The 13602-nt window shown below is 40.3% G+C and overlaps 1 protein-coding gene across 1 annotated transcript in view; it reads right to left on the bottom strand.

Moving 5' to 3' along the window:
* Positions 1-13602, bottom strand: part of KCNH5 (potassium voltage-gated channel subfamily H member 5) — a 174007-nt gene that overhangs the window by 119972 nt on the left and 40433 nt on the right. The window contains exons 5-6 of the mRNA XM_087747952.1: positions 13215-13330; positions 8955-9347 (exon numbers count right to left, since the gene is read on the bottom strand). Coding sequence (XP_087604078.1) covers positions 8955-9347; positions 13215-13330 — 509 coding nt within the window. The remainder of the gene's footprint in view (positions 1-8954; positions 9348-13214; positions 13331-13602) is intronic.

The raw sequence follows: 13602 nt of genomic DNA, 5'->3' as shown, positions 1-13602 counted from the left end.
TAAAAGAAATGCAGTATTTCAGTAACACAAGGGGTGAAATTATTGGGAAACACAGAGAAAACAGGGACCACAACTGGGATTGTAAGGTGATTGAGGAACTTGTGAAAAGGATGGCAAAATGGAAACCATTAAAAGGAAGGTGAGCAAGGGTTACAAGTGGCGACTCTTGGTGATTTCGTTGGTTTCTTAGTGATGTAAGCAGAAATATTATACAGTCACAAAATCTGCTGAAGGCACAACTTCAGAATAGACTGTCAGTGCAAAGAATAACTGGGTGGGAATAAAGGAAAATGTGAAACAGCTTAACAATACAGAGTCTCAAGGCATCCATTACAGGGCAAATTAACAAAAATTTCTACAACTACAAAGATCTTTAGCTGAAGATTACTGAGAAAAGGAAATATTTGGGTATATGGGTTAATCACACAGTGACTCAGAGCAATCAGTGGGTTGCACTCGCAGAAGAGGTTAATCCAGTTCCAGGAGGGATCAGTTGAGTGTTTCCACTGTCAAGCGGAAAAGCCAAACCCCAATTACAAAGCAAAGATGAATTCTCCACCTGGAGTAATAAGTACAGCTCTGCCCTAAAGAGATATATTCAAACTTAACTCTGTGCAGAGAGAGGCAGCTGGAACAGCCAAGAAAATTGTCATAAAATTTCGTAAATGAGGTTTCTAGACAAGATCAGTTTGCTTAGATTAAGGAAAGGCAAATAGGCATGTTTATGCAGGGGGAGAGGGGGATGGCTGTTCTTTCTAAGCACATCAAGGAGATAAACATGAGGGAAGGAAAAGAAATATTTAACCAAGAAGGCTGGCACAGGGACAAATGTGCAGACTATGAATTAAGACAGATTTGCAGACACCATGAGTTAAGGTGGATTTTGACCAGTTTATGGGAAGGGTGATACTCAGTGACTCAAAGGGTCCCTGTGAGCTTTACCCCTGTTATTTTTTTCTTTTTTTTTTTGCCCTTTGAAAAGTTGAAGTGAAGCAAATACAGTCTCAAGGGAAGGATGCACCTCATCTCATCCTAAACTATACCATGGAGGGGTCTGCATCTGAGCTAGTCACACCAGCATGTCATTACAGTCAATGGTAAGAAACAGGCGTTTTAGGGCAGGGTGACTCCTCAGACCTATTTTGGAGATGCATCTTAGAACATGAGGAGCCATACTCTGAACATGCCAGTATCTCCTTGTGGACTATGCCTGGCCCTGTGTTTCATCAGATGAATCCCATGCTTAGTACATTTTGAAATACAGTCCAAATACTTTATTTAACGAAGCATGGGCAAAACTTTCATTACCTTTCCCTCACCAGAAGTAATTATACACAAAAAAAATTCACCCAAATGAACCACTTAGCTGATTCTGTAGAGTCAAGGTACAGCTCAGCATTTGATATTGAAGCAGTGAAAAAGGCATCATTTTTGTAAACCTTGGGCAATCTTCACTGAGCAGTTGTTACATGATGGTACACAATGTAAAAGAAAACAAAGTGCCTACAGATTTTGGGAACAACTGAAACGGTGAGTCTTGCCAACAGGAGCGGGTGAGCCTGCAGGCACGTATCCAGAAGGTACTCTTCTGTGCAGTGCAGGAGGAGTATCCACGAGGATGTATAGGCTGTTTGAAATTTAACCAGCGAATCATTCCCAAAAGAAATTTTTGAGCTTAGCTACTTAAATAGAGCTTAGCTCTAAAATCCCTGGTTAGCTCCTTAATGCTTCTTTACTGGAGTTAATGTTAAAATAAATCTTCCAACATATCTCAGAAACCCTTCTTTTTAGGTAAACAATTAATGTAATAAAGTTGCACAGTTACAAATCAAAATGCTGGAATGAGAAAAATAAAAAAGCAACATTTCTGATTTATCACCACTTTAAGAACTGAATTTAGGGTTGCATTGAATTATGTAAATTCACACAGGAGTGAGGGGCTTTGCTTCTGCACTAGCTGTCTAGATCCTGGGTCCAGATACAAGCAGAGCCCATTTAATACTTGACCGTGCATCACTGGTAGCAACGGGAGTAGTGACTGCAGTGAGCACGAAATTGAGTCCTTACAGCAAAATGAAAGCAAGTAGGTTTTCTCGTGCAGTCTCTGAAAGCACCTCTAAATTTATTGCTTGCGATGCATGTTTTTCTTCCGGGAGGACGTGGGAGCTTTTCTTTTTTTTTCCCCACCTAACACAAATGTCAATAAGCTATAACATCATAAATAAACTCTTAGTGAATTGTTTATGGCACAACTATACAACACAATACATTTCAAACAGTGAATAACTAAGGTCATAAAAAGAAGGGTGATTTCAAAATATTTCTTCTAGATTCAAGGTAAAGGGGGGTATGGCATCTTGCACTATTTATTTGTTAGTGCATCAGTGTGCCCAACCAGGGAAAAGAGGATGATATCCTAAGATCTGGTAATTTTCACTTTCTTAGGGAAGATGGACAGAGGATGAAATGGGAGGCAGAGGAAGGTCTGTGTCACATCAGTTGTCACAGTTTCTGAGTAGGATACCAAACTTAGCTGATAGTTTAATGCCAGCGACAAACTACAAATTTCCTATGCCAATATAGGAATAAAAAGAGAAGAAATACCTGGAGAGAGTAACCTGAGCTGCAATGCTTCTGCAAGTACTTCTGGAACTACACATATCCCTGACGTCAAGGGGTAGATGTAACACCAACCCAGTCTTGAACAAAATAGACTCACACCAAGTTACAAGGCTGTCTCGCTAGTAAAACTTTGCTAATGCTGATATTAGCCATGCAGTTAGTTTCTCCAAGGCTGTACCTTGGCTCCATTCTCTGCAGAGCAATTGCCTGTCTCTAAGCCTGCGACTATTTTCCTCCCATTGACGGCTCTGTACAGCAATCTCAGTGGTGTGGATCTGCACTACTTCCATCAGCATTATTTCAGTGAGTATCTGACCAGATTATCTCATTTGCCTCATCTCCTTTGTAAGCCTTCCCCTCCTTTGCAAGCGAAGAGATCATGCAGGACTCAAAGCTTCCCTTGAAAGTACTCCGCACACAATTTGCCCCAATTGGACTCTGCATCACTTAATACGTCTCTGACTAAAGATTTGATTTAAATGGCTTGTACCCAACATCTGCTTCCCAGCAACACATACCACACATTAAAAAAAAGGGGGGGTGGGGGAAGACCACTGACACATATAATTAAAGTTCAGTATGCCATAATCCACACCAGAGTGGTGCAGCATGAGGCTACCAGGTCACATCCATCTCATGGGACAACCCTGCCTGCTCTCCCACCACCCCCTGCATCGACTCCGGTTCAGTCCCTTCCTTTGACAAGTTGCCCCTCACATCAAGATGACATTCATGTGTCTCCATAGGGGAACCTGCAGAAATATCCCAGATCTTGTATGGCATTAAAAAAGCTGGTAATTAAACAGTGGCAGAACTTGAATAAAAGCTAGAGAGACACGGTGCAATTCTGCAACTAAGTGCAATAGTGGTGACAGGGGTGAATAAGCGACAGAGGTGAATATGGTTGACCATCTATACAATATACACCTAAGGTGGATACATTTCTATTTGGACACCATAACCAAGCCATTGTATTATTATATTGTGTTTTTCTGCACACTACAGCAGGATGACAGTATTCTTCATATTTAATTGCCTTCTGACTGCATAACAAAGGGGAAAATGCCAGGTCCCAGGCTTAGTGCGTCTGTCATTGTGCTGCTAGGAGTTTTCATCACAGTTTAACACTTGGCTGCAGCAGGGATTTAGTTCTGGGAATTATTTTCTCCATGTCAGCCACCTAGATTTACAAAAAGTAGCTAGCCATAGACTTTATTCCAGAGCAAAAGCTGCGTTCTTGAAACACACCAATTTATCTTCACCTTGCATGTGCCACTCAGACCCGGGTCCATAAACCCTTTTTCAAATATCTCCTAAAAAGGGAATGTTTGCAGTAAAGCACTGCAGATGTGAATATGGCGAAAATAGTTGTATCAGCTTTTATTTGCTCTCAATTTACAGACATTGCTATTTTAGTTGCTATTAGTTGCAGTGATGCAAAGAAGTTTCTGCCACCACTGAAACAGATCGATAATAGTAATTAAAAGAAGATTACAATTACAAGTATTCCATGCCTTAATATGTCCTGCACAGATCACTAAATTTTAAAGGCCATTGGGTCATGTAGTCTTACATTATTAAACAATAGATATAGAACTTTAGAGTTTTAGGTCGTTTAAATTTGTCTGCTTTCACTTCCAGCCATTGGCTCATGAAAACTAACCTTTGCAGAAAGGATGATCTTTTATACAACTCATTTGAAAACTGTCTATTTGGCTATCTGTATGTACCATCCTAACATCTGCTCCCATTCTTCGCAATATGTGCCATGTCATTTTAGGGCCATGTTTCTGGCAGAGATGAGATCAAGCTTCTAGGTTTTGTTTCATTACAAACTCAGAAATTCATGAATCGCAGTGAAAATTCCCAGAAAAGAGAAAAAAAAAAAAAAAAAAAAAGACACCAATATTTTTCCAAATAGCAAAGGGGGCTTTTTCAGCTGTGTTTAACACTTAATTTGTGGAAGGATTTTCCATTTGGCCAAAAGCTTGTCTATCCACCTAGTCCTGGGAATATTTATTCCATGCACTAATTTACAGATGCTCAAATGCATCCCTCAGCAGCCCTGTATCAGTGTGCCTGTACCTGAGGTCCTTCCAGATCCAGGCACTCTCCCAATTGCATGGCTCCATGTGGGGACAAGAGCCAAGCACCTGCACAACATCCTGGTTTCCCTGAGATGTAAACCCACACATTTGGTCCCAAAGAGAGTTGTAGCATGGTTCGACCATATCTGAACAAGCAATGGGATCAGTGTCCTCAGGCACACTGTAAACCCATCTGCTGACAATTTCAGCACAGTGTGACTCTGATAATTATGACTTGTATGGAATCGATGGTTACCCACACTATAAACAAACTTTTGGTAGCCCAGACTAACAGAGGTTGGATATTTATCTCTCTGTCGTAGGCAGAACACATATAAAGGCTAAGCCTCAAGGTAACATAATTCTCTAGCTTCAAAAGTAGGGAGTCATGATTTTAGAAATATAAGTGACGGTGCATACAGCAATGGAAAGAGTTGTTACATACAGCTAAGTACTCAGGGAAAAAATTAGAATCTCTTCATGTAACTCCAAGACAAAAATCAAACTTCCAGTCGCTACATACTTCACAGCCTAACAGCAATAGGAACTTCATGTGACCAAAGTCTTTGGATCCAAACACCATATCCTCCATTACTCTAAACATTTTTTCCTTTTTTTTTTTTTTTTATTTAATTTAAAAAAAAAAAAAAAGAGACAGACAGACATGCACTTTTGGACTAAATTTGAAGTTTCAGAGAACTCTTTTACTTAAAAAAAAAAAAACAACCAAACAAACCATAATCAGCCTAGTTTCCAAGACTCTGAACACACACCCTCCATTCTGGTTCGTACCCTGAAAATTCGCTGGATTCCTCAGTATGATTTATAGTGTCCCTTCTCATACTTCTATATATGAAAGGTTTTCTGCATGGCTTTGGTTTAGCCAGAATGTATTCCACTGCAAGTAATGTTTCCCAATTAGAAAAGATGCCATACATTTTTCTGATTTCTAGGACTATCATCCTACCAATTTTCTTAAATAAAGCACATATCCCACTAAGGATTCCACTTTTGCCTCTTAGCTCATTTTTCTCCAGCCTATTTTACCTTGTTTTCCTACCCTTTCAATACCACTTAGCCACTTAATTCCTCATCCATCACATCAATTTAGATCACTCTATGCTGTGCAAGGTATCTCTCTCTCTCATTATCTCACCTTTCCCCCCTCCTTGTCATACATCCAAATCCCCCTGAGCAGACTGTAACAGCCTGGCTCTGTAACTCAAAGCATGGAAACCTACACCTCTAATTCTGCCTCAAATCATCTTAATCCCCCTCAATTATCAATTTGTGTGTCATAATCCTTTTCATCATATCCTTCTTCTGAGGCTCTACATCCACTCAACAAAAAACAACTTTGATTTGCAGTCATGTTTGCCTCAGGTGGGAATTTCACAAGACTTCAGCCTTGGCCTAATGTTGTTCATGATGGAAATGACACTGTTCATACTCCAGCCCAGACTGATTGCATTTGAAGAACTCCAACCCTCAGTAAGAAAACTTACATTTCCTTTTTTCAAACTCCTTTTTTTTTAATCTTTCAATTTACCTCCTTAATTCTTACATTATAAAACAGCACTCAAGTGCATAAGACATCTTATACAATGACTCAGCAGCCTCTGCGTGAGAACCTTCACACACCTATATCACATATAGTAGTCTACATCTACAACAGAGAGACACAAACCTAAACTTCTTTGCCCATATCCTTCTTTATGCGTGAGAGACCTGCCCATAGGGAGGAAAAGAAACTGCCTGCAATACTGTTCCCCCCTACTCACGTAGTCCCTTAACAACTAACAAAATTGCGTTTGATGCTTTACGTAGAAAAAGGAGGGATGGAAGTAGGACACACAAGGGAAATCTGGAAAGTCACCTTTCACTCAGCTGGCTTTTAGGGCTATTCACTCTGATTTGGGTCCATCCTTCGCCGCCATACCAAGAACTCAAAGAGCACCAGGACCTGCCCCCAAGGTCTTTACCACTAAGCTCTGATTTTCTGTTAACTTTTTCTGAAATGCCACAATCGCCAACTTTAATGCTGAAGACAAATGCAACACCCAGGCCAAGATAAAGAGCTAAAACCTACCAGAATCAAGAGCTAAAAGAACTCTTCTCTCTCCTCTTGCCTAAGGAGGAAACACTCACCTTCTAATGAGAAATACTCTCCTTTTCATCAATCAGAATATTTCTTCCAAATTAAGCTTATTGATTTACTGATTCTTTACCCATGAACAGTGTTTGAGCACACTGCTGCTAGTGGGCCAAAAAGTTAAATCCCAGAAAAGAAGCATCAGTTAAAATAAATGTCAAAAGCCAAATGAAGATAGAGAGCATTAATAACTACAACCACCCAGAACACACCGACCAGCTCAAATGATTTAAATGTCAGAAATGAAGACATATCATACAAAAAAAAAAAAAAAAATCTCCCCTGGAAGACAGAGGAAAGGGAGAATGTAGACCCAAGGACGAAAGACTGACTGTTTACATACCTGTTTTCAAAATCACTTCAGTTCTTTTCAGGCACTAGGGAAAACTGGAGTTGGAGGGGTTTGAAATCAAATACATAAGCAGTTATACTCCAACGTCTGCTGGAGGCTCCAGGGCCATAACACACCATTTCATGAGAAAGAAATGTTACTATTGGTTCTCTTATTAAAAAGGAGTTGATATTTCATTTATTTGAAGGTAAATGATAGCAGCTCTAGGATCACTGGACTTCATGATACCTTGTTATTGTTACTACATTTTGGTTAAAGTTTGCCACTTTAAGTGTGCCTCAATTATAATGCGCTATGCCAATGACTCTCTTCACTGTCACAAATATTACAGATGGTTTATTTCCCATCTATATGTAGAGAAAGAGGTTAAGCTCATCGTTTAAATCTGTACTGCTTGGGCACAGAAATTTTCTGTTTGTTTTACATATTAAAGCAAAAATCTGGAGATAACGCTGCATTTTTATAAAAATCGGGTTCCTCTCAGTCTGAAATTGGTGATCTTAAAAAGTTGTATTATATTTACAACCTTGATAATACCACCTCCTTACACAGCCTGACTGTACAACCTGCTTCCAGACGGGCAGCCCTCATATGATCTTGAATTTAAGCTGCAAGTATTATCACTTCTGTCATATTTGCTATAAATAAAATGGAACAATGTCAAAAGATGGTACTTAGCACAGAGACAGGGATGGAATTTTAAAGGAGCTCTACAAAATCTGCATTAAAAAAATAAGAATGTAGATTTTATATAGTGAGAATATATAACTGTAGAATTTGAGAATTTAAAAACAAAAAAAATAAAAAAAAACACTCAATGGTGTTCTAAGAAAAAAACTGTTAAAAAGTTAAAAAACGAACAGAGGCTTTTTCATCTGTTTATGGCCCTAAAGATAAAAGGCTCTAGAGAAAAATTAAAGCAAGTCCTAATGCCATTATAGTTGCATTTTAATAATTAATTTTCTCTACACTGACTTGTGCATGCATTATTTGTCATAGTTATTGCTTGTTCTCTCTATTATCTTAGGCTGCAAGCTCGATTTCGTAAATGTTAATACATTGAGCAGTTAAAAAGCTTTAATTCAGTGTCCGTTTAAGATATTTATGTTTTCTCTCCTCAAACAGTTTCTAAAATTCCAGCAGTAACTCAAGAACTGTTTAAAAAAAATGGAGATAAATCTCCCTCTCAATCAGACATTTAAAAAGATATCACAAAAAAAAAAGATAATTACAGCATGGTTCAAAGAGCAGTCCTAGGGCATGATTTTAAAAATGCTCATTCAGAGGCATTCTCTATTTTCGTATAACTCAGTGGCAAATTTGCCACCAGCTTCAGCCAGAGCAGATACAGAGTTTTGATTATTTACGTCAAGCCATATTAGTCTGCCCTGCAATGGATTAGGACTGCTTAAAGTCAATCACTGGGTATGAGCTGAAAAGGGAGGCTGTGGCAGGGGTCCAGCCCGTTTTGATATGGATACGCAACAATGCTTTTGGATGACAAGCAAGGGATTCTAAAAACCACATCATTAATGTACACACCCGTACATGGTACTGAAATCATAAGACATCTCTTCTCCAACATGGGAATGCTGCGTAGGCGAAGCCCAGCAGCTTCAGGCCATCCCTGCATATTTGCACAGTTTCAGTTGCCTCTTATTGCTGCCAGATGCCTGGGAGCATGCTCCTAAATTAATTCCTAATTAAAACAATCCTTTTGAGGCAGACTACAATCACTTACCTCATCCACATTCTCAAAGGCATTGATGATGTCATACGGTAAACAGGACAGAAGATCAATCACAAACCATGTTTTCAGGTAGTTCATCCTTATGAGTTTGGGATCAGATATAACCTCTCCACCAGGGCCAACAAAGGTCGTATGAAAGTTCAAAACAATGTCAACCAGAAAAATAACGTCCACGACACTGTCCAGCACGAGCCAGGCAATGTTGTTCTGTTTTGTCTTGAAGGAGACGTTATATGGAACCATAATTGCTGTGTAGAAGGTTAGAATTAAGATGACCCAGTCCCAAGTGGTCTTAAAAGCACAATAGTGTAGTATAATGTGTGGTGGAGTCTTTGGAGCTTCTTGCTTGTACTGAGGAAGAATATCAGATCCCAGCTGGAGAACCTGTAAAAGACAGAAAAGCAAATGTTACTGTTTTCAATTAATATGATCCAATTAGGGTTCTTATGGATTTCTGTAAGGAGCAGCACAAAGACGGGACTGTGTTCATTGGACATTGCAAGTCAATTCACAGTTTCTAAATTATCTGATTTATTAAGAATGTGTGGAAGCAGCTATCACTCGATGAATGGCAGCAGCATAGCATCTAAGGATATTCTTGCATAAAGGGAGGTCTTTGCAGATGGACTGAGGGGAAACCATGCCAATAGCAAGGGCACGGAGGCTCCATAAACAGGTTGTGGGTACTGCCACACCAGCTTATACTCTGCAGTTATGAACATGAGTATTCATTCATATTTGGAAGTGTTACAAGACTAATCCTTCGTGCCTGACCTCTTTTTTAAACCACTGTTGAGCCAGAACAATACCCATCAAAGGTAAACCAGACTTCAGCCTTGCTGGCTGACCTCCTTCTAAAATGTAGCACCGCTTGCACAATTTCTGCCCTAACACCCTGGCATGCTTCCTTCTCATTTTCTTCAAAAAGTTGTTGCTCTTACAAGCTCAATATCACTAGTGGGTTCTCTTTTATTTCTTGTAATTACTTTTCTTTTTTGCATATGACTGTAATCTCCTGCATGCATACTTTTGTAAAATGTGGAACTGGAAACATCGCAAAGGAACCAAGCCAAATTCACTTAAGACACTCCTCCCAGCTAATCTAATTACCTCTTATCTCAGTCCAACATGAGAAACAAAAGCACAAAGGAACGCACAACGTGGCAATATATCGCACTGACAATTGAAAGATTCATGTCTATTTTGGAACTAATAACACCTTTTACATTTGGGGATCTCAAGTCTGTATGGGATAAAATAAATCATTCCAGCAACTTTAAAACTCATTTCAGCCCTACACCTGTCCCATATTGAAGCTGATGCACCGTATTTGCAGGGACAGTTGGATTGCAAATAGCAGTCCCATATGTGTAAAAATGATCAAACGCAGGATGCTTGCTCGATGAAGAGGAGTAAATGGCTCTGAATAAACAGCACAACTAAGAATATGAACTCAAGTACCACAGGTACGGATTCTCCATTAATTCTTTACAGTCTTATTTTTAAGATGAGAAAGCCATTACTGAGATCAAACAGTAAAAGCCTGGCTCTACTGACAATTTGTTCTTCAGAAATCACCAAGGGACAACAACAGCAGCCTCTCTCATTCTGTGTCGGAGGATGTGGCTTCCCAATGTGTCTAATCTGGCCCAATGTCAGGCTGTAACCTGATGGGATGCAAACCTGCTTCTGCCTACCTGTTCCCACCCTCCCTAAGGCCAGATTTAGCAATCATGACCTGTAAGGAAAGTCAGTTAAACTGATATGATGAAAAATTAACTTATTGTTACATTAGTTAGCCATTTGTTTTCTACAGAGTCAGTTGAGTTACATAAATTTATGCTGTGGCCAGAAAACCACTAGACCCACAACACAGGCAGCAGTGAGAGTGCAGCAGAGACCTCCAGGAGACCATGGCTGCTCCCTTTGCCAACAGCCCCATATCACACCAGCTTCGGTGTAACACAAAGCCATGTGTTGAACTCCAGCTGAACTGCAATGCACACCGGGCAGCCTGCTCCCAATGGCACTCACCAGAGGCCCTCACAGATGCCAAACCCCTGGTAAGACCCATAAAAATATCAAGCTCCAGGTACCCCTTCCCCACTGACCAGGACAAAACTCACTAACAGCACTCCTATAACCACGCAATGGGCAAGATTCAGCTGGCCACTGTGGTACGCTGAACTCACTGGTGGATCCATGGGTCCTTCCCTGGAATAAAAGCAATGATCGGTACAGTCATTTTACCACAGCAGCCTTTGTGCAAACCCATGAAACTTCTTTCAATGCCAAAATTGTCCCCTGCATTTCACACACCATTTTGGCTTTGACTCATAATCTGATTGTTATCTCCAGTTATCTCTGGACTCAACACTCTTCTATTGTGATAAATCAGGACTGGGACTTCTTTCCTTGGTTTCTACAGGCCTGTTTGTTCGCTGTCTTGTTCACTGGGGCAGGAGCTGGAAACAGCCTCACTATAGCTGGAATAATAAGCTTCTTAGGGCTCAAGCCGAATGAGATGAACATATGCTTGATAGTTCCCTATGCCTCTGGTGGTGGAGTGCTTAGGAGCTCCCATGATACTGTAAAAGCATAATTATTATTCTTAACATAATATCATGCTGAGTTTGACATGGTGAGTGGGTGGCAAGTGGCTGTGGAGACCACTGAACTATAATGATTATTTCTTTCATGCTGCATGAATTTTTAATTTTAAACCACTGAAGAATACACAATATCTTGTTAGTCAGCTGCATTCATCGCAGATTCTGAATTATTCTTGTATACAACTAACGAAAATGGCTGATAACAGTTAAGCCTGGTAAAGGTGGGCAGTACATTCTGCAAGAAATGAGCTGTGATGATAACGATCTTCCTCAAACACAGAAGTATGGAAAATTGGGGCCTATACGGTGATAGCATACATCCACTCAGCCTGCATTCCTGACAGCATTTTGCCTAGACAGCATTTTGCAGCTCTAAACAACTTCTAAGATAGGAGACTGCACACTCTCCAAGCAACCTATTCCTGGGTACAACCTTCTCCCTTACCTGAGCTTTTCCTACTGCCTGATCCAAATTTTCCTTGCTATGACTTAATGCCATTACTTTTTCTCTAGCTATGGTGGTCCTGGTGAATAATTTCCTCCCTCATTCTATGCAACTGCTTTAGACTTATTTGAATATTGTTACCATATCTCCTCCAGTCTTCCCTTCTCTAGACTAACCAATAATGGATATAACTGGATTTACAGAATGCTGAAATGTCATGAATCAGAAAAGCAAGATGTGAGAGTAACTCAGCAGTCATCCAAGCTATTGGTATGGGATAACTCAAGGGAAAGCATCACGCTGCCAACACCTGAAAACTGTGCGTTTCCATTCTGATTTTAATTTAAGTAGAGCTTTTATTATCAAAGTCCACTAAAACCAGAAAGGGAAAAAAAAAAAAAATTTTAAAGCTGCTACCGGTTCTTAGCATCAAACCCAGGACAAGCTCTCTGGCACAAGGTGGCTAGGGTTGTCATTTTCAGTAGTTCATATATTTTGACCATATATTTTTGACCCATATATTTTTCATTACCAATGGACATGAAGATGAAAGCAGTACCTCTGTTTCATCAGTTAACCTGAAGGCATTCACTTGTTGCACCATCTGCACTGTTAAGGAGATGTTTGCAACCTGCCAAAGAGTTCATTTCATCAGTTCTGAAGAAAAAAATTATGAGCAAAATACTGCAGGAATGACTTTGCAAGAAAGTCAAGATATATATGTAGTCAGTGTGCCTGTACAACCCCAGGGACCCAGACAGGGATACTTCCAAAGAGGAGTACCTGGTTTCTCAAACAATCCCATTTCCCTGGGAGAGTAAGCGACCATCCACAGGGCTCAAGGACATCAAGTCTGGTTCCATGTCGCTGTGAGACAGCACGCAGAGGACACTGTGCACCCCAAGTTAAGCAACAACTGGCAAACTGAGAATTGCATGCACAGAAATAGGGCCATTTAAGTAAAAGCAACCTACAGAGACTGTTTTCATGACTGAAGGAGCATGACCTGTCCCAGAAACACGGGCTTGGCACATAGTGCTGCTTTAGGATGAGCAGAGGAGAGGTTGAAAGAACCAGAGTTAGGAAGTATTTTCCTCTAAAATATTATTTATAAATAGGAATAGGTTTGGGTTTTTATCCCCCCCATCTCTTCCTGCCTCACGAAGGGAGCAGGCTGGTGTCTATCCCACTTACTTCAGCTAACCGGGAGTGTTTGTGCACCACCTCGGCCTTGTTCATTGGCGTTAGCTGCTGCAGTACGCTCCGGCTGTTCGTCAGGGCCCGTGTCAACCGGGCAAACTTTGTCCAACCTGCAGGAGAGAAGGAAATCATATCAGAAGTACTCAAACCTAATTCATCGCTAGTAAATCTCCTTCATGTTAACCAATATTAAGTCTCAGACTTGAATAGTTTCTTTAAATTGCTGCACAGAACAGCTTCAGCCTCCAGGCTTAAAGATCTTGCTAAAGAGGGAAAAATACCGCTGCTTCAAGGCAACCACAAGTAAATCTGAGTAAAATCAAAACGCTTTGGCTTGTTCTTTCTTCTGCCTTTTGGAGACATTGTGTTAGAGGGATCACAT

Source organism: Nipponia nippon, unplaced genomic scaffold, assembly GCF_047370975.1.
Source record: "Nipponia nippon isolate SJK-2023a ecotype South Korea unplaced genomic scaffold, ASM4737097v1 scaffold_11, whole genome shotgun sequence".
In the NCBI taxonomy this organism is placed as follows: Eukaryota; Metazoa; Chordata; class Aves; order Pelecaniformes; family Threskiornithidae; genus Nipponia; species Nipponia nippon.
Note: the sequence above shows the minus strand (reverse complement) of the source record. Positions and strands in the feature narration are given on the sequence as shown.